The sequence below is a fragment of the Macrotis lagotis genome, chromosome 1 (genome assembly GCF_037893015.1).
Source record: "Macrotis lagotis isolate mMagLag1 chromosome 1, bilby.v1.9.chrom.fasta, whole genome shotgun sequence".
NCBI classification, from domain to species: Eukaryota; Metazoa; Chordata; class Mammalia; order Peramelemorphia; family Peramelidae; genus Macrotis; species Macrotis lagotis.
Genome location: NC_133658.1, coordinates 678,789,577 through 678,812,101, shown reverse-complemented (window position 1 = coordinate 678,812,101; position 22,525 = coordinate 678,789,577). Strand labels below are relative to the sequence as shown.

The following is a 22,525-nucleotide window of genomic DNA, read 5'->3' as shown; positions in this document are numbered from 1 at the left end:
TTGAAACTGATTTTAACAAAGCCTACCAATTTGTAAAGATACATAAAAAGATAAGAAAGGACAAAAATGGTATCTGAGAAGTAATCCTGAATAGACTAAAATTAGAAATTCTTATATTCATTACACTCTCCCATGTGATTATGAACAAGAGGTTTTGAAATTATTATTGAGAAAATGTTTTATTGCTCACTTCCATTATATAAGCATCCTCTTTCAAAATTCCAAGTTTTCCTAGTTCCTATAAACAAAGGAAATTTACTATATAAATAGACAATACATTTATAAAACATTCTGCTGATTTATAGCCTGCGTCACCTTACAGCCTACTGCTGTACAAAATGGAATGTCCAAAAAGTTGGAAAGTTTGGCTGTCCAAAAAGTCTCAGATGCATAGGAACTAGTCCAAAGTTATATTTGAACATACATACATACATACATACATAATGCATAGACTAAGTATATGTGTCAAATATGTGAATACACACACACACACATATATATATAATACATAAATATTTATCTTTAAGCTCACATTTGTAATTACATTGTGTTTTTACTCCTTCTTTCACTGTTTTCTATTATTGTTCAAACCTTTTCTTGTGTTTTCATTGTAGTGTCTATTTCTCCAGAACTCCTGAAATATTGTAAATATTTTTTAAATTTCTTTGTGAAGTTGTCTTCTATCTTAAGGATGCAACTTCTATCCTCTGTTTATGTTTCTTTGTCTGAATATTTACTGTTTAAATTTCTTATTCTCTTCTCTAATCTCTTCCATATAGTTTTTCCTATGATAGTCTTTATCTTCCTTTAGTCCAGATGTGGGAAAGAAAAAGAGTATGGTAAATTTAAAGTTAAATGAAATTTAGAAAGCTTCAGCTAACTAATATCTCCTATTATTAACAACTGCTTTACTTCACCAAATTACGTACTTCCGTATGATGTAGTACACAATGTAGCTATATATTTGACTGCTTTTATCCAAAACCATGTTATATTTTTAAATGCTATTTTAAAGCTGCCTTTTTTTCAAATATTGTATGTGTTTGTGTGTGTGTGTGTGTGTGTGTGTGTGTGTGTGTGTGTGTGTGTGTTGTTTTCCCTCAGCAGAATATAGACTCCCTGAAAGCAGGGACAGTTTGATTTCAATCTTTGTAGATTTAGCAACAAGAGTACAAAGACACATAGAAACTACTTAACAAATATTCAATAAATTCAATTGTCTATCCAAATAGATTGTCAATTTTTTGCAGCATAAAACCACATATTCAACTTCTTTTGCATCTCAGAAGTTCTAATAGTGCTCTTGCTAAGGTCTCGTTAAATGATTTTTTTTGTGAAATAGTTTTGTTCACAAATGATTGCTCTGCCTCCCAATAGTAATAATAATAATTATAGTTTCACTATAATAGCTACTATTTCATAGTACCTTAAATTTACAAAGTGCTTGAGGTATGTTTTCTTATTTGATCCGCATAACAACCCTGTGAGGTAAGTATATTTTTATCATCATTTACAGATGAGGAAAAGTGAGGTTGAGAAAAGTTAGGTGACTTGCCAAGGATCTTAGAGCTACTAAATTTTAGAGGTGGAACTTGAATTCAGATCTTTCTTACTCCAACTCCAATAATCTTCTCCATTGTAGCAAATGGACTTCCCAGTTCAAAGTTTCTGAAAACACTGAGAATTGGCCATATATCTAATTTCTTAATTTTATGAACATGAAAAGACTTCCAAATTAAAAATAAGACATGGGTAGGTATGTCCTATATTTAGTAGTACATGTACAATAATCAAATTCAGTTACTGATAAGAGATTATAGAAAGGTACTCATCTGAGTTCTGAGATCTGAGATCACAAATGTATCTATTACAGTGCCTACATTCAAACTCAGATCAGGCTGCTGATGAGATAGTATAGAATAATCTAATAACTATTCAGTCTGTGGAGACAAGAATAGTTTTGTAATTGGTGCTTCAAACAGCAGAATGAGGAACTGTTATTTCTTATTTGTGAAATGAGGTGTGACATGAAGTAAGTTTTAAAAGTTATACAGTGAGTGACAGATTACCAGCTATAGGTGTGGGCTTGTTTATCAGTCTGGCAAAGTTGACTTGAGACAAATGACAAATGTCAGAGTGACTGTGGGAAAAGAGATACACCAAGAAATGGTTGGTAAAGCTGAGAATTGGTACAATCATTCTGGAAAGTATTTTGAAACTGTGCCGCAAAGGTTATAAAAAATTTCATACCCATTGGCCATTTGCTAGAGTTCTGATGCAAATAAATTAAAGAAAGAGAAAAAGAATTTATATATACAAAAATATAATGGATCTTTTCCTGGTGGTAAAAATCAGAAACCAAGGGGTTGTCTTCTAATTGGGGAATGGCTGAACAATTTTTATGTGAGTGTAGTGGAATGTCATTATTCCATAAGAAATGATAAAATGAACAATTCCAGATGAAACTGGAAACTTTTATGAATTGATGCAGTTTTATGAACTGAGAAGAACCAGGATAACAATTCATAAAATGATAACATTATAGACAAAACAAAAACATTTAAAGACTTTTTTTCTTACTAGTTTTCATGATAGTTTTCTAATTGTTCTTCCTGAACTCAAGGTCACCCAAACAGGTACTTCATTTTTTTTTAAATCTAGGCCTACCTAGTCCTTCAAGGTTAAGCTCAAATTCCACCTATTGAGGTAGCTTCCTCTGTTGCTTGTAGCTGGTAAGAATCATCTTCCTTGAAACACCTCTGTAATAACCTAGCTGGCATCTCTATTATGCTTATATCTTGAGTAAATCACTTAATCCTGATTGTCTCACATCCAGACAATCATGTCTAGGGTTCATATATGGTACCTGCACCCAGATGGTTGTGGAAGAGAAAGTGAGACTAGTGACTTAGCAAAGCATCCCCTTACTCAAATCTAATTCATGTGCTTATCCTGGCATCACCTCCCTGATGCCATGGTATTTTTTGAAATGATGGGCAAACATCATCCCATTGAAATTAGAGTTATCTATGAAAACATAATAAATGTCTCTTTTATCTCCTCTACTAGAATTTTTGATAGCAATGGTTTTACCTCTGTATTCGTTAGTGGAGTGATTTCTGGTTCCTTCAGGTTCATGGCCAATATACAGACCTAGAAGTTTTTAAAATGTATTGGCATGACACACTTCCAAAGGACATCGTAGAGGGGCAGATGGTAATAATAATAATAATAATAATAATAATAATAATAATAATAATAATAAATTACAAATATAATAATAATTAGCATTTGTATAGCAACTTTAGTTTTGCAAAGTACTTTACATTGATTATCTCATTTTATCTTCACAACAATCCTGTAATGTAGGTGCTAGTAATATTATAATATCCATTTAAGAGATGGAGAGAGAAGCAGATTTTAAATGGAGGCGAACTAGATACTACAGATGTGGGAAATGGAAGACTTGCTCTGAGACACTTTCACTAATGTATAAGCTACTGAAATTTGGCCTCACACCCATTAAAATGATTAGCTTATAACTTTTTTATTTAAGATGATGGTAAACTGATTCACATGTAATGTCAGAGTTGGAAGGAACCATAGAAATCACTTTATAGAAAGAAAAACTAAGGTCTAAAGAGATGAAGAAGCTGCCTAAGGATAGAGAGAGAGGGAAGGCTCTAATTTATTGTGGGAGAAACACTTCTAATTTCTGTGGGGTGAATAGAGTTTGTGTTTGAGAATTGAGTGAAAGAAACTCCATATTAGGTTTGCTGGCTAGGTTATGAAATCAACCATGCCCCAGGCATATATGCGTTGATTATGACATTTCTGTATTCCTATGAATGTGGCAAAGGAAACTATGATGCCTGTGTCCTTGGAGTGGTCTGAATATCTGGGTTTGGGCTCCTTTTGCCTCTTTTTTTCTAAAGCAAGGACTTCTGCATGTGAGAATGAGGAAGTCTCTGAGAACACTCTTCCTGAGCCACTCCTCCTTCCTCCTTCCCTTTCCCCCAACCCCAGCATGTTCTTTGCAAAAGTTACAGAACCTTGGTCATCAGAAGTCACCGGGGACTCTGCTTTGAATGTTACTGCATGCAAATAAATACATTTTTGAATATCGATTTTTGTTGAATGAAACAATGAAGTTTAGTAGTTATAGCTGACTTACAAAATTCAAAATCATCTGAAAAGAAAATTAAAATAAAACATATATATTTAGAACCATGGCCCACCAAATTCCTCTTTACTCTGATCCCTCTTATTGTCTTTGAAGACTTTAGTAACTTCCTATCATAGGTTTTCAAATCTAATAACTTTTATTAAGGTGTTTTTTCTTTCTTTCTTTTTTTTTTTTGCAAAGCAATAGGGTTAAGTAGCTTGCCCAAGGCCACACAGCTAGGTAATTATTAAGTGTCTGAGGTCAAATTTGAACTCAGGTACTCCTGTCCAGCGCCGGTGCTCTATCCATTGCACCACCTAGCTGCTCCTTCAACTCTAAATACCTTTTAACTAGGTTCCAGGATGTGAACTTCTTGCAGATGTCTAGACTTCTGTTCATTTCTTCTTCAAGGTACACTAGCTGCTGACCAATGCTAGTGATAGTTCCATGTGTTTCTTTGATAGTGGTTGCTTCTGTTTCCTTCCCTGGAGTTCAGATGACAAGGTTACAGGGAAGACAGTGGGAAACAAAATGAGATTGCTATAATCATTTTATCTTGCTGCATGACATATTGCATGGCATCCTATTGCAGATACAAATATACACACAAACATATATATATATATATATATATATATATATATATATATATCCTTTTATCAATTTATTCTTGACTGATTAGGGTATTACTAAGATCTCCACTCCTCTCAGCAATTAATCTTGCCTGGTATTTTACCAAAAATAAATGGGGCCACAATTTGAGTTCCTTCAGCTTAACTCTTTATTTTAAAGCATCTCATCATTACTCCCTACCCCAACTTAATTTTTCTTTCTATCCTTGACCATCTTCTCCTCCTTTCCCTATGTTTTAGAAGAAAAGGAGTGAATGACTCTAGAGAAGCATGGAGTGAGTTACAGGATCTGATGCTAAGCAAAGGGAGCAGAACCAAGAGAACAATGTACATATTAACAACAACATTGTGAGATGATCAACCATGATGGAAGCAGCTCTTCTCAGCAGTTCAGAGAACTAGGACAGCCCTATTATAACCACTATGGACAATGTTATCCCCACCTGGAAGAAGCAAAACAAAACAAACAAAACAATGCTTCAGAATCTGATGGTCACTTTATAAAAATTATCTCTTGTGTATCTCTTCCCCTTAATCCTAATTCCTCAAACCAATAATGACTAATCTATAAACATCTTTATTAAAAAATATGTATGTTCAATGTTAACCTGTTTGCCACTGAGGAGAGGATGATGGGCAGGGTGAATGGAAGAAAATTTTGTAACAAAAATATACATATGAATGTGGTTGAATTGAAAAAAACCTTCATAGTATGTATTTGGAAAAAACAAAATATCAATGAAAAAGAATATCTATAAATTCTGTTTCTACTATATTACTATTATTTGGAAACCTTTCGGTGTATGAAAGCAGTTAAGTATCTTGTTATAGATCACTGGAAAAAATGAATGAATGTATGTATGTCTGATCATTTTGAGATCATTTTATCTACTTTTGCTCTTGACCTCATCTGTATTGTCTTGCCTTCTCTAAGATGTTGTCCCATACAGAATGCTTTTTTCTTGTGCATCTTCCATAACATTTCTTAGACGGCCCATATATTATAAAACAAAGCAAAATAAAACAAAAATAAGCTTCCTTTGACTCTCTTAACCTCTTAATCTGCTATCATCAACAGACTTTTTAAATTATTAGTCAATATATATCATCTCCACTTCTTGGATATTCATTGACTTCTTAATTTCTTAAAGATTAACTCTCCTCTCTTTGTCCTACTAAAAATGTTTAAAGATCCCAAATATCATTCAAAATACTCTTTCACTTTCTTTGATCTCTCTTCCAACATGTGACCACTGAATTATTTTTTTTAAATCCTTTTGACTTCCATGACACTGTATCACCTATCTATTTCTTCTGCCTAGCATGCCCTGTCCACTTATTCCTCCAGAGGGCCTGTCTAGAAACCTAAGAAGAGAGTCTCTTCTAGATCTAATTCCTATGATCTTAATGATTTTCTATTTGAATGCAAGCTTATTAAGGGAATGAACAGTTTCACATCTCTGTAAGCTACCCACAGCAACAATCACATAAAATATTTGTTGAAAGAATGAGTGACCCTAACCAATGTAGAGAAATTATGCAGAAATGAGCACTCACACTCATTGATAGCTAATGAGTCTTCTTTCAGTTCTCTGACTGCAATAATAAGGAATCCCCAAACCACAAAGAGTAGAGGAAACTACTTGAGAAAGATCTCAAATATCTCATTGTACCTCCTTTCCTTAAAGCTATGTGAGGCAAGAATGGCTTTTAAATGCATTCCTGGAGTATCTTTATTATTATTATTATTATTATTATTATTATTATTATCATTATTTGCAAGGCAATGAGGCTAAGCAGCTTGCCCAGGGTCGCAGTGCTAGGTAATCATTAAGTGTCTGAAGTTGGATCTGAACTCAGGTCCTCCTGACTCCAGGGTTGGTGCTCTATCCACTACACCACCTAGCCACCCCTGGAGGATCTTTTTCAAGGAAGACTGCAGCAGATCTGTTTCTATCTTGCTACCATTAATAAAGAGTAAAGGGGCCATTCTTGTAGACATCACATTAAATCTATGCTATGCTGAAACTGCAAAGCCTGAGTTATTCTCTAAATCATTGGAAACGTTAAATTCAGAGCAGGTTCTTCTATTAGCACAATTTGTGCCATTATACATAAGGGAAGTTCCTAAGTGAGTGAATGGAGGAAAAATAATTTTCAAGTGCTGGAGAAACAAATAGAAAAGCCAGTCCTCCCCTTGTCTCAAGGAGCTCACTTTCTAATTGAGACAACACAGATCAAGTTCATGGCCAACACAAAGACCTAGACGGTTTTAAAATGTATTGGCATAACATACTTCCATAGGACATAGTAGAGGGGCAGATGGTAATAATAATAATAAATCATAATGAATGTAATAATAATTAGCATTTGTGTAGCAACTTTAGTTTTGCAAAGTACTTTACATTATCTTATTTTATCTTCACAACAATCCTGTAATGTAGGTGCTAGTATTATTATAATATCCATTTTACAGATGAATAAGGTTGAGATAAATTTAAATAAATAAGTTTAAATATGAGGCCAGCATAACACAGTCATTAAGTGCAAAATTCTAAGGTTTACTCCACTCCAAGTCCATTGTTCTATCTTACAGGAAGTATTGTAATTGATGATTTCCTGCTCATCTAAGGGACTTAATCTGCCTGACAAGATGGGAGAAGGGTAATCAAGTTGATCTGTGACTTCTGGATTTTACCCACTTAGAAGTAGACAGAGAGCCTGAGAACTGATATGGGTCCCCAGCCAATAATTTTGAATTTCCTTTATTTGAGCTGGGAATAAGGGTATCAGAGCTCAGTCAGGAGAGAGAAAGGGGAATATGGGGTGGATAGGGGAGGGCGTCTATTTCTTGCTGGTTCTGTTGGACTGCCTATGGAATGCATGCTAAAAAGTCAAATCTAAAAATGAACACACAATCAAATAAATTGTTCATTTATCCTCTCTACTTACCCTGATTTGAGGGAGAAAGGCTTAGAGGGGAGAAGGCAATCTTTGTACCACTTCATGAGCTAATGTAGGAAAAAGGAAAGAATATGGTTATGAAGTCTTGATGGTGGTCTTGGAGACAACCCCACTCCCATCTTCCAGCAGACTGGCAAAGTTATTCACAGAACAAGGGAGCAAATCACCTGGATCTATTTGAATCCATCTGTTTTCTAGAGATAGCAGGGAACCACCCCCTCAAGAATAAAATTCCTACCTAAGTAATCATGTCTTAACTATACTGCTACATGAATTTTGTTAAGTTTTATTTCACTGAGATTTTTTTAAAAGAAGGAAAACAAGAGATACAGGTCAAAATATTGGCTCAAACAGAGTGTGAAAACTGGTCTGGAACCTCTCAGATACCCTCAGATATAAATGTCCTCAGTTGAAAAGCTAGATGTTAGAAAGTCCTGCCATTCTAGGAATCCTGACTTATAGAACTAAGATGGAACTGACACCTGGATCAATTCAAAAAGAGAAAGGTATGGAGGATAAATTTTCTTATATGTTCCCCACACCAGAGGTGTCAACATGACTCTCAAGTCAGATTCCAAACCAGATTAAAATCTAATTGAGAAATGCTTGAGAAAATAAGTTAAATAAGTTAAAATAAAAGTTAAAAAATACAATAAAACATAATGTTAATTGTTTTATGCAGTGTCAGGCCTCTTTTTATTTGAATTTGATACCCCAGGCCTAGACTTTTATTCAATATTTAAATAAATAACAGAAGTTTACATGATGACATATTTATCAGTTCTTCCTCTCAGAAAAATAAGGTAATTTGCAGGTTTATTTAATTTGACCAACTTTACTCTTTCAATCTGCCCATTTTCATTTATACAAGCTAATAAACAATTTTCTGCTGCCTCGCTTTGGTGAAGATTTTGCATTCAAACCTTATCTATAGAGCAACTGACGAATAACTAGAGTCTGGACAAATAAATAACTTTTTACCACCTCTGGAGCTGTTCTTCATTGGAGGATTAAGATTTCAAAAATCCCATCCCTGACATTTGTGAATAGGAGCTATTCTTCTGAAGACAAGAGTAAGCATATGGGACACAATACCAGAGCATTTACATTTGGGATGGATGGTCAATTTTAGAAAAGCTTGTGTATTGCCTGGGCAGGGCACCGTATTCAAATTTGTTAAGTTAGAAAGACAGAAAGTTCAATATAATACTGACAGCTTTGTCTAGACATTTTTGCTCCCTTGCCCATTAAAGGTTTCTCACCAGGCAGCCGGCATTCATCACTCACAATATTCCCCCTCACACATCACTGACTGGTCTAAAAGAGAAGTGGGGGCTGGGGACGGAAATGGGGGTAGGTGTCTTCAGGTGAATAGTAGGTATTATAATATAGGGGCAAATTTATGTACCTACATATGTATATTTGCTCCTTCAGATGTGTTGCTATTTGATTTTTGGTACCTGTGTACCACCCTCTCCGCTACGCCCCCCCCTCCTCAACTTTTCCTTTGGACATGGTGCTCACAGTCAAAGAAAAGGAATTTTTAGAGTGTTATTCCTTGGAAGAGCTGGAACATCTATCCCAATCTTTGGATTCTAGAAGCAGCAAAGTTGGGCAGAAGTTTTTTGCAAAAGGAGAAAAATGAAACTGTTCCCCGGACTCAGCCTCTCCTCTTCCCCAGGATAGACCAAAGGGGACCAGTGCGCTCCAGGACCTTGGGCCAAGGCTGGCATCCCATCGGCTACTAAAGCAGAGCAGCTGGATGACCGGCACATCTGGATCAACGGAGATCTCCTAGCGCCCTCTGCAGCCGGGCCGGCCCGGGGCTGGAGGCCGGGTGGGGGGACGGGCGGCCTCACACCCCTCCAGCTCCCCACCACACCCCTGGACCCCACCCAGGCGTCTCCTCCTCAAGGCGGGAGCCCCCAACTTCTCAGACTGAAACAGGGCGTGGGGATCCCAGAGCCCAGGAACCCGCGGCCGTTGCGGACGCTCCGCCCGCCGTGAACTTCCTCCTCCTCCTCCTCCTGGCTCTCCACCCCCTTCACCCCCGCTGCCCGCCTGCGCCCGGTGGCGGGGCCGGAGACACGCGGCTGCCCGCGAGGGGCTCTTGGGGAGCTCCCTCTCCTCTGCCCGTCCGCCAGCCACTTCGGAGCTACACGCGGCTTGTTGAATGTCCCGGGCAGGGAGAGCATGGCTTGGAGAGAAAGTCGGGGGGCCGGTCCGGCGGGAGTGGCCGTCTGGAAGGCGGTGATCATCCTTCTCTGCCTGCAGATCCCGAGGATCCAGCCCTACAACCTGGACACGGAAGACCCGCTGCTCTTTCACGGACCCAAGGGGACCTTGTTTGGGTATTCGGTGGTCTTGCACAGCCACGGGGACCACAGATGGTGAGTGGAGTGGCTTCAGGTTTCCCATTGGCGGAGGAGCTTGGAAAGTGTGATTCCCTGCTTAAAACTTTTTTTTCCTCCCAAAGGAGGAAAGCTCTCGGGAGACGCAGTGCCAGGCATCCTGCAGTGCCAGGGCGGTTGATAGACATTCCCCACATGAATTTGCCCTAAAGGCAAACCTATCTTGAAGGAAGTGGGGGAATGGGGGCGTGAGTGGTGGTAGAGGAGCCTCGCTTAATTTGGGTACTCTAGGAGGTGACTGCTTTGGGCATCATCGTAGAGAGCGAGCACATTGGGCATGACGGGGAGCCAATCAATCAATAGGCATGTATTAAGTGCCTATTATGAGCCTAGAAAGTGGGTGGCAAGTTTCCTTAAGCATGAGTCAAAAGTTGGGGGTTGTGGAGATGTGTGCTTTTTATCCCCCGAGTTTGTCTAGTTTCTAAGACATGTGGGATATCTTTTACCGTTTCTGTTTTTGCGCCTGCGTATGTCCCTGAGCTAGGCTTGTGGTGGGAGCCCCCACTGCCAACTGGCAAACCAACGCTTCAGTGGTCAACCCTGGTGCAATTTTCAGATGCAAGATTGGAGATAACTCTAACCGGACTTGTGAACAACTCCAGCTGGGTGAGTTCAGTAGGGGAATTACCATCACTTGTACCAGAAAGCAAAAAAAGATTTCTTTGGAAACTGTTTGCAATGCTTATTTACTCTTTGGTATTAAATGACTGAAATTCCTTCTTCACCTACTGCCCCCTCCCCCTTGTACTGCCAAGAAGTTTACATGTTCCCACCACAATGAACTTTATATTTTGCTCAAGACAGTAATTTCAAAACTACTGAAAAGAGAAGGTATTGAATAACCTAACTTTTATTTAAAAGTTCGGATAGACCCCCTTTCTCCTTTGCTAGTGCTCCTCCAACCCAGGCTTATGCTTGTAATGAATTCAGACATAAAGTATAATATTCTCAAAAACCTTCCTGAAAGTTACAGTAGACTTCGGATCTTGCTAAGCCAAGAACAGGAATTTTACAATCACTCTTTGATCACTCAACTTTTTTTATAGATCAAGCTTAGAATCAGATCAAAAATTGCCCTCAAAATTAAGACATTTCTTGTCATTTAGCATCAGAGTTCTGGTACAAGCATAAGTAGTATTTTACCTTACTGATAATTAACAACAAAGCATTACCTAAAGTTGGCAGCCTCTCATTAATATAATTGAAAGGAAAAGAAATGATACAGTTGTAATCTTCCTGACCAAAGTCATCAGTGATGCTAAATTTAACTTTTTCTTTACAACACTATATTGAAACTAGCAGTTCCCTCAAAAGTGCCTCCTCCTCAGTAGTTAGGTTTTTAAAATGTTTCTTCAAATTGTGACACTTTTAGAATTTTTTTTCTTTAATTTGGGCATGGGAATATCCAAACTAGGAGCTATTTTCCCCTCAAAGTACAAAGAAATAAAGCAACCAATTGAGAAGGCATCAAGGATTTACTATGCTGTGAATTTCCCTCCCAACCAAATTCAATGATGGCTCCATAATAATAATACCATGCATACAGCTGTTTGGGATCTTATTATTGAGCTGTAGATCGTGATTTAGAAATAGAGTAAGAACCATCTCCAAATTTATGACATTGCCTTCGCAAAGGCAAAAATCAGATACATCATTTTAGATTTATTTTTTTTGTATTTTTTCATTGTACACAGTTTTTGAGAGGAGAAAGCTTAATCAAGAAGAGACTAGAAGTTGTGCACTAAAGTCTTCAAGAACATGTTTGTTTTCTAGACAAAGAGACTAAAAAGAGGATAGTTGCTTATGGTTAGGAGATCTACCAGGGGAACTGACAAAAGTCCAGCGGAAACCAAATAAATCTTCCTCTTGTCTTGGTTTGACCTTGGCTGTCACATATGCAGCAACAGCTTACTTTTAGGAGCAGAAATTATATGCAGCCCCAAGAATTCGGAGATCAGTTGTAAGAGAAAGGGTTCACATTTTATTACTCTTTTTAAAATTTGGAATTAAATATTTTAATAAGATTTGCCTACCAAGTGAGCAGAAATTATAACCATATAGGAGTATTTGATAATGTATTATTTAGTTCATACTCACGTGTAAAGGGAACAGAGTTAGGGGAAACTGGGTTTGTATTATCCAAAGACTTGATAGTTTTGACTCTGAGCAACTGACAAGTTTTCTAAGAATGAAGATTATACTACTTTATTCACAGAACTGTTAAGAGGAAAATGCTTTCTAAATTGTATGTACATTTCTGTGTCCAAGATTCAGACTTCAAGTGAAATGCTTTAAAATGTGTTGCAGGCAGTATTTGAACGCAGGTCTTTTGGCCTGTTTTCAATTCACTACTACTCCCATTCTCTCTATCAACTTTGCCCAGCCTTTGAAAAGTAACTGTATGATCCTGGAGAAGTTAACTACACTTTGGAGTGTCCTAGCCAGCTCTCTAAGATCATATATAAGTTGAAGAGCATGTGGCAGTCTCCTCTTATCTGGGAGTCCCATAGACCAAGAAAATTACAAAGTCCTGTCCCTATCCCAATTTAAAGATGACTGAGTTGCTGCCATATTTGGCAAGAAACAATTTTCTTTCAAATAAAAACTAATATTCTCAGGGCAGAGTCTGTTACTCATTCTGTATTCTGTATTCTTAGTGATTATTAAAATACCCATACATAGTATGGGTCAAATGGGATTTATGGATTTAAGTTCTCATGACTACCCAGAATTGGCTATGTTCCAGGGATTCTAAGACTATATGAGGTGTGGCATTGCTTCAATACCAGAAATTAGGTTGAAAATAAGCATTGTCTCTGTTTCTAGTCTTAAGAGCTATATAGTTATTTCAATTTTGTATCAATTGCTGAAGATAGTTTTGACATTTTAATTTTGGAACCATTTTCAGAGCTAACTAGTAAATAAAACAGGGTTATCTATATTATTGTTATTATTATTATTGTTATTCAGATAGACTTCTTTTAAAAAATTGGTATTACCCCTTGCTTATTCATTCATCTAATTTACCAGTTTTGAGATTGAATGAATAACCCTTTCTTGGGGAGGAAAAAAAAAGATGTCTACTGTCTGAGGATAAACACTTGAAGAGATACCTTGGAGAGGTATAGTATAAATAACATTGGATTGAGATTTAGGACACTTGGTTCAAGTCTTAGCTTTGCAGTGTGACTTTGAGAAGTCACCTAACCTCTGATTTTTTTTGTTTCTTCTTCTTAAAGAAGGATCTAATGATATTTGAATGAACTCTTATAGATTTTTGTGAGAAAGGTATTTTTAAAACTAAAACGTGATTACATAAATGAATTTTTTATTAAAAAAATATATAACATAGATCCTAAGGTGATTTCAAAAGTTACCAAGAAATCTTGGAATGATATTATTTTAGTTTCCCATTCCTGTCCCCTATAGGCATATATAAAATTCCAAATTATCTCATTAAAAGAGAGAAATCATATAAGCTATGTAATTATTATTGCTTGTTAAACCAATCTCATCATTATTCCCACTATTATCTGCATTTGTCAGACTACCTCTACAGTTTTCTGTTCAGTTCTGAATAAACCCTGTAAATAAAATAAGACAATTGGTGACACAGTGGATAGAGTTTTGGGCTTTGTATCAGAGAGATCTGAGTTCAAAACCAGCATCAGACATGGTTTGATCCTGGGCAAGCTACTTAATTTTTCTACTCCTCAACTTTCTCAAAAATAAAATAACACCTACTTCTCAGGGTACTTATGAAGATCAATGAGACAATATTTGGAAAGCTCTCAGAACAATAGCTTTCTTTTAAGGGAAGGAAGGAGGGAGGGAGGGAGGGAAGGAAGGAAGGAAGGAAGGAAGGAAGGAAGGAAGGAAGGAAGGAAGGAAGGAAGGAAGGAAGGAAGGAAGGAAGGAAGGAATAGTGGAGAAGGAAAGGAAAAAAAGAGAGGAGAGAGTGGGGAGAAATGAAAGGGTGAAAGAGGAAAGGGGGAAGAGGAGGAAGAAGAAATGGAAGGAGGAAAGATTTAAGGTTAGAAGACATAGATGTTTGGTACAAAAAAATAGTGAATGGTTAAATTGGGTGTTTTTGTACTGTTATTCAGAGGTAGATGATATTTCCTGGAATCAAAAAGAAATAGAATATGATTGGAGTACAATATTATTTACCTAGTAATAATAATAATGAAATAAGATTTTGCAATAATAGAGGACAAGAATATTGCTCAGGAATGAAGTAAATATTAATTCATATTGGTGAGGAAGGAGTTTTAAATATATGCAAAAAACTGAAAACATAAGCACACATATACTCCTACCTCCCTGCCCCTTTCTTTTTTTTCCAGTGGCATGAGACTTTGGGTGTGAAACATTTTATATTCTATCACATTCTAATGATATGTAGGCTAGTTTCCTTAACATCCCTTGTTTTGTTTTGTTTTTCTTCTTTATTACTTTTTTTGTTACAAGAGATGATTCATAGGGTAGGATTAGAAGAGATATTTAGAAATGAAAATGATATAAAAACAAAAGGTATCAGTACTAGTTTAACATTAAAAAAAGGAGAAAGAGGAAGATGGAAAGGAGAAGGAGAGAAGGAGGGAAGGAGAAAGGGAGAGGGGGGACAGTGACAGAGAAAGAAAATGAACATGAATGAGAATGAATGACAATAAATGTCAAATAAAGAAATCCTAGAATTCTAGAACACTTTCCTGAACTGTTTAGTAAGAAAATATGAATAGTATATTTAGTAGCACCTGGAAACAAAATAGTAGTAACTTTACTATCTACTATAGTCCTCTTCCTATACCCTTCTCCTTCCTTTTCCATCCCCTCTTTTCCTTTTTCCTTTTCTTCTAGCTTTCTCTTTTTTTCCTTCTTCCCTCCCTTTCCCTCAATCCCTTCCTTCTTTCTCCCTCCTTCTTTCTTTCCCTTCCCTTCTTTTCTCCTTCCCTCTCCCATTCCTTTATTCCTTTCCTCTTTGGTTATTTTTCTCCATCTTTTCTTTCCCCCACTTATCCCTCCCTTCCCTCTCTCTCTTTCTTTTCTCCTCTCCTTTCTTCTCTTGATTCCTTATTTCCTTCCTCCCTTCTTCCCTTCATTCTTTCCTCCTTCCTCCCTTCTATTCCCCCTCCCATCTCCTGCCAACTGGAATGTTATCAGAGAAAGGGGACCAGGTAGATGAAACATACGAAGGATCATATGATGTCAGAGAAGGGAATTCAGGGATCATTTATTACAAACAAAGCAACTGAGCTCTAGAGAGGTTAAGTGTACCCATGATCACCCTGGTAGTTGTGGCAGAGCTGGGATTTGAACCTAAGTACTTGGACTTTAAATTTCCTGCTCTTTCAACTGCAAATAAGAAAATTATATCTCCAATTGTGACTATTTAGCCTAGAAAAGTAAAAAGTGATAGAGAGACATGATCATTTTTCTCACATAATTGAAAAGCTGTCTTATAAGGGAATGGAGGGGAATTGAATAGCTCCATATGACATGACCAGGACAGCTGAATAGAAATTATAGTGAGGAACATTGAAACACAAGATAAATAACTTTATGACATAAAACTTGAAATGGACTACCTATAGTGAGGTTACTGTCACTAAAATTATTCCAGAATAGGCCAGGATGTATTTCAGAACATTGTGAAGAGAAGTGCTGCGTTGGTTAGCAGGTTGGAGGTATTATTTTGAAGTTTCCCCCCAAATTTTTAGATCTTATAGACTAGATAAAGATACAGAATGAATTAGGAGAAAAACTAATCATAAGGAATGAACAAGAAAAAAAGTTGACATTGGTCACTCATGGGTTCTGGTCTTCTCAGAGGATTTATTTTTCAAGAGAGATTTATGTGGGGAAGCTAGGTGGCATAGTGGATAAAGCACCAGCCTTGGAGTCAGGAGTACCTGGGTTCAAATCCGGACTCAGACACTTAGTGATTGCCCTAGCTGTGTGGTCTTGGGCAAGCCACTTAACCCCATTTACCTTGCAAAACCCCGAGAGAGAGAGAGAGAGAGAGAGAGGAGAGAGAGAGAGAGAGAGAGAGAGATTTATGTCTACATAGTGATAGGCCAAAGGGCCTTAGGACCAAATTATTGTCCTTTAAAGGTCAGAGCTCTACAAAATGCCTAAGGTGTATCTAGAAGAAGAGGACTAAAATGTTGAATATCAATACCTAGGTAAAAATCAAAATGTATCATGAAGAAGAAAAAATTTTTTGACAGTTGGTGAAGAGCAGGGAAACAACAAAAAGAACAAAAAAAGGGTAAAGAAATTCAATTACAGAACAAAAAGGGTTATAAAGTTAAGGTCAGAAGAAAAATAAATTTAAAGTGCTTTATAAACTTGGTCAAATGCCAGAAATGAGGTTTGGTAGGAGAAAAAAAAAGTGAAGAATGGTTGATTGGGTGTTTTTGTAACATTATTCGGTGATAGAGGATGTTTCCTGGAATCAAAGAAAAAGAAAATATACTCAGAGTACAATATTAAGTTTTCCTATAAATAGCAAAAATGAAATAAAATTTTGATTTTTTCTATAGTAGTGGGCACTAATATTGATCTGGGATGAGGTGAAGAATAATTCATACAAAAGGGGGAAAGAGCTTTAAACCCTTCAAAAAATGGAATTTAAGAAAAAAGCTGAAAAAAAATGTGTCACCTCTGTTCTTTATCCCCACCCCACCCCCTTTTTCAGTGGTAGGAGATTATAGGTGTGAAATGTTTTATATTCTGTTACACTCTGTTGATGTGTTGGCTAGTTTTGCTGAACTTCCCTTGGCTTTTTTTTCCTTCTTTCTTTTCTCTTTGTTACAAGGGCTGGTTCACAAGATAGTGAGAGGAAGAGATATATTTAGAAATGAGGTGATATAAAACCAAAAGCATCAGAACAAGTTTAATTTTTTTAAAAGAAGAGGCAAAAAGAATGGCAATAAATGTCAATTAAAGAAATTCTGGAATCATGGAAGCTCTGTATCTTTCCTGACTATGACTCTAGGAAGAATTATTCCCAGAAAATCACCTCTCATTTGCAACTATGTCCTGCCCTGGATTTTCTTCCCTCTTGATATGATCAGTTTTCCTCAGTTGTCAGTCAAATGACATTATTGGAGATTTTTTACTGAAGCCTAAGGTCCTTCATAGAACACAACAACATGTCATTTATGTGATACAAATATTCAGATTTTAAGAAGGTGCAGAGGAAGACAAGTGATAGTTGGTTTATGATTTCTCTCCTACACCTTTTCAGAAGGAAGCCAGTTTACTAGCATCTAAGACCTATTTCTGTTTAGGAATGAAGTTACCATTGGGATCAGAAAGAGGATATTTTGCTAATAAAAGTTCAGAAAATAATGTTCTCCATATTGCAAAATAGTATCCCTATTTTTCCTAGTTTGTAGTACTTGAATATTTAAATTCTAATATTTTGAATTTTAAATCAGTCAAGGCACATTTTAAACTTTTTTTTTGCAACTCGATCAATAAAAATATTTTCTTAAAAACTCTGAGAGGAGTAGGTGAAGACAATCCAGATTTCATTATAAAGTGACAATATTTCATGTAATGAAGTGCTAAATTTGCTCTGGGAGGTATTATTCACTTTCCTCTCTAAGCTTTAGGAGTTAGGTGACATAATGTTGGAGAGTACTGAATCATATTCCCCCACTGTTCCTAAAGCCTTAAGGCAGGATCATTACCTGTAGCTGAGTAGGTGGAGGATTAAGAGAATATACTGATGTTCTTAGGAGAGAATTCACTTTGAACTTTTTCAGGAGGCAGGAGCATTTTCCCCACCTTTGTGAAAGGCAAATATAATTTCTGGAGTGCTACTTCTATTGTGAACATATTTACTTAATTACATAATTCAATAAACATTATGAAACACTCTGCTTTAAAAGGTAGATTTTTAGTGGAGATGCAGAAACAAAGATAGAATGTTTGACCTCTTATGACATGGTCAATAAATCAAAGGTTTTGATTGAATCTTGATAATGAATGTGAGACAGCCTGGAGTAATGAATTAATTGGGAAAGCCCTATATACCTGGAATCTGAATTTGAATTCAACCCAGAGACTTATTGCCTTGATGACCAAATGGCTTTTGGCAAGTCATGTAATCTCTCTGAACTTCAGTTTCTTCACCTGTATAATGGAAATACAAATATCCATAGTATCTGCCTCACAAAGTTGATGTGATTTTCAATGTATATAAAGTACTATATAAATATCAATTATTATTATTATTATTATTATTACTGTTTATTTAACTCATTAAATAGCAAAGTGAATCTTTAACTTTGAGACTGAAAAAATTTGCCAGTTATCTCCAATAAAGGTAAACAAATGAACTTGTTTTTTAACTTATTAAAAGTGGAAAGCATTTCTTGACCTTTTAACTTTAAAATTTTTCATTCGAGTTAAGTAAAATCAACTATCATGTAACCTTTAAGCAAAATGTCTTTTCCTATTATAATGCAACATCTTGATTAATATCAGAAAAACAAGCAACAGTCTTAATCCATGCTGTGAAAATTTCCTACTGAAATCCAATGGAGAGTTTCTTGAGAATGAAACACTGAAACACTTCTATTTTAGTAGATTGTATCCTCATTTGGGGGGGGGGGGCGGAGTGAGAGAAGTATACCTTATCTAAAATAATTGATTTGGTTCTAAGGGTTTCTCAATCCCACACTTTCTGCCATTGATTATAAATCAAATACAATTAAACCTGTATTTTACACACCAGTCTTTAAAAGGTGAAGGAGAGTTAGGGAACAAAAGAAAGGAGAATGTGTAAATTTTTTAAAAGCACCATTTGAAATACACTATAAATGAGAAATATGTTATTCTCTGCACAATACAAACTCATGCTAATTGGTGATGTTTCAGTGATCATGAAATCAGCATTCAAGTTTTCCCCTTAAAATTGGACCAATTTATCTTCTTTTTTCCCCAATTGATATTTTATTTTTCCAATTACATGTAAGAAAGTTTTTCAACATTCATCCACATGCATATTTATATTTATGTTACATACTTTCCTTCCATCTTCCCTTCCCAACCCCCTCCCCTCAGTTTTGTAAACATCATACACACACACACATATATATATATATATGTATATATATCTATATATATATATATCTATATATACATTTGTGTTTAACATATTTACAGATCAGTCATTTTCTATATGAGGAATTAGGACTAAGGGAAAAGAGAGAAAATCATGAGATAGGGAGCAAAAAGAAAAGAGAAATTTTTAAAAAGTGAACATAGTGTTCATTCAGATTATGTAGGCCTTTTTATTTTGTTTTGTTTTTCTTTTTCCTGATTGAGGATAGCATTGTCCATAGCAAGTGTCCCAAGGTTGTCCTAGGTCTGTGAACTGCTGAGAGGAGCTGCATTCATTTACTGTGATCAACTCAAAATGTTACAGTTTATATGTGCAATATTCTCATGGTTCTGCTCCCTTTGCTCAGCATCAGTTCCTGTAATTCATTACATGCTTCTCTAGCTTTCATTAATGGGTCAGTTTGTTTTCAGTAGAGGAAAAGATCAGGCAGCATCCTGTGAGACCTCTTCACTTCTGGTACAAGGTAGTCTTGTCCTTGTGACACTTAGGCTTGGGCCTAGCACAAAGGGATAGCTGTCTCAGGTCAAATACAAACAAAGTTTTTGCATTTTACATAGGGGCCTTCACAGAATAGAATTGATCATCAGTCATGTTTCTAAGTGAAAAAATAAAAGAATGCTGTGTTTAAAAATATTTCTCCTACTGCAGAATGCAATAATCTAAGTATAATATTTCATTTATTAATAGAGGGATTTCATGGTAAAGGAAAAAAAGAACACTGCATAGGGGTAGGTAGTGACACAGTGGATGGAGCATTGATCCTAGATTCAGGAGGACACGAGTTCAAATGCAGATTCATACAACAGTTGAACAGTTGTGTGCCTATGGCAAGTCATTTAGTCCTAATTGCCCCCAAAACATTAATAATAAAAAAATAAAAGCACTAAATAGGATTTGAGAGACATGGATTCTTATAGGTTCATAAATCCTGGAAAGGACTTCAGAAGTCATCTAGTCCAACCCTGTCATTTTATAGTTTTACTGGTTTCTACATAGATAAAGAGTAGATTACTTTCTCTATAAGAAATCAGTTTCAAGGTTTACACTTGCCCACAATCATGTAAGTATTATGAGAAGAAGGATTTCAATGTAGATCCTCTGACTCTAGAAGCTGTTATGATTTATGCTGTTTCATTCCCAAATGTGTTTCTGATATTTTGTTAAGCAACAAGCATTTATTTTATTAAGAACTCACTATGCAAGTAGAAAGCTTACAGACAATGCATGAATGGAAGCTAATGGGGGGGGGGGGAGTCAATGATACTTGGCTTGGTAGAGGAAGTCCAGGGTACAGCTTGGAGAGGAATTCGTGCCTGACTTGGGCATCCTCCTAAAATAGAGGGTCTGTAAGGAGCCACACAATTCAGAAAGGGAGATGACAGGTGCAGTGTTCATCCAGTGTGTCAGTTCTGAGCTGGAACGAGGATCTGTCCCCTTCCTCTCCAGACTGCCCTCTGGATGTTTTCTATTGCGTCCCTGCTCTCTATCCTAAAGTTTCACTCCAACCCTGGAATGCACACATCAATTCCACATATGTGGAGGTTAACAATCCCCAGTCTGCCACTGTGACCTTGGGAGAGTTTCTGTTTCCTTCTCAGAATCTTATTTATCTCCTCTATAAAAAGAGAAGAGAGAAGAGAGGGCTGGTCAAAGTAAATTCATCAATTTCAGCATCTTTTTAACTTAAATTCTACAATTCTACTAGGCTACATCTTAATATCAAGGGTAAAAATATCATAGAAGACAGTCATGCATTCTTTCTGTGGAGCATTCCTATTCTTCCTTATCTCTAGGCAAATGAGATACACCTCCTTTGTGCTTTCAGCCTAGGGGATATTTATGCCTCTTCCAGAATGGTCTGTTCCCAGTGACATACTCCTCCAGTTTGTCCAGTCTAATGGAATAAATGTGTATTGAATGCTACTGTGTTCCAGATATTGTGCTAAGTGCTGGGGATTCACTGAATAAAAGCTCATTTTAGTTGACTAATTTATTAATTAATGGTTTCTCCTTCTTGGTGGGATAAATGAATAGAAAACCAAGCCTGGAGTCAGGAAGACCTGAATTCAAATGTAACCTCAGTATTTAAAAGCTTTGTGACCATGAACAAGTCATTTTACCTTGTTTGCCTTAGTCACGTCTGATTCTTTGTGATACCTTATAAGCTTTTCTTGGCAGAGATACTGGAATAGTTTGCCATTTCCTTCTCCAATTGGTTTTACAGATGAGGAATCTGAGGCAAATAGAGTTAAGTGTGTTCACAAGGTTACAAAGCTACTGAATGTCTGAGGTTTGATTTGACCCCTCCCCCCAAGCACTCTAACCATTGCTTCACTAAATTGCCTCACTTTTCTCATCAGTTAAATTAGTTAGAGAAGGAAATGGCAAACCAAGATTACAAAGAATTCAACGCTATTGGGATAACTGAACAACCTTAAATTTTAGATGTTCTCCTTAGTACTGAGACTTGGAACTGCCCCAGGCAGAACAATTACTTCCATTGATGTCCTCACCTGACATTGTTGATGATCCATTACCAAGATCAGAATTTTCTTTCCTTCTCACCAAAGCTGTATTTGTTCATATGAGCTATGTTCTCAAATTTATTAATTTTGATATCAATATAATTGAATATTTTAGTTAGTTGAGAGTTACCATACATGTTATATGTGGATTGCCAATTTTCAAAGAATTCAGATAAGGAAAAATACCATCCATTATGGGATTTAAGACTGAATACAATTAAACTTTTATTTGATACTTCATTAACATCTTATCATACATCTGGTTTGTCACTGTGAAATTTATTTATTCTAAAATGTAGCACTGTGAGAATATTATGGTCAAGGCAACTCTCTGTTATCGTGTAGGTAAATAGTAGTTCCCTTTATCATGCAACATGAAAACATTCAGATAGAAACTTTCCCAGGATTTGAAGTGAATAGGAGTCTTATAGAGGGATACTCCAGTATCCCTCTATACACTTAGGCTTATCTCATTGGAATGAATAGATCTGGCATATCCTTATTAAAATTTGTGAACAGTGGCTAAAGTCCTTTCCAGCACTTGAATTCTGTGAATTACAATCTATCAGAAGATATCCTTTATTAATTTTCTCCCCCCCCCACCATTGTCCTTCACCTCAAAATTTTATTCTCTGAACCAAACTCTTGGTTTACATAGAAGAATATATTTGGGAAATGGGAGAGCTTAC

General features: G+C 36.4%; 1 protein-coding gene across 4 annotated transcripts in view; it reads left to right on the top strand.

Annotated features, from left to right (window-relative positions):
* The first annotated feature begins 9,859 nt into the window (after positions 1–9,859).
* The window catches only part of ITGA4 (integrin subunit alpha 4), a 108,028-nt gene continuing 95,362 nt past the window's right edge, over positions 9,860–22,525 (top strand). For all 4 annotated transcript variants that reach the window (XR_012474237.1, XM_074215570.1, XM_074215569.1 and 1 more), the window contains exons 1-2: positions 9,860–10,151; positions 10,657–10,778. Coding sequence is in view for 3 of the 4 variants with exons in the window: in XM_074215570.1 (XP_074071671.1) it covers positions 9,955–10,151; positions 10,657–10,778 (319 nt within the window). In the remaining variant the exon portion in view is untranslated. The remainder of the gene's footprint in view (positions 10,152–10,656; positions 10,779–22,525) is intronic.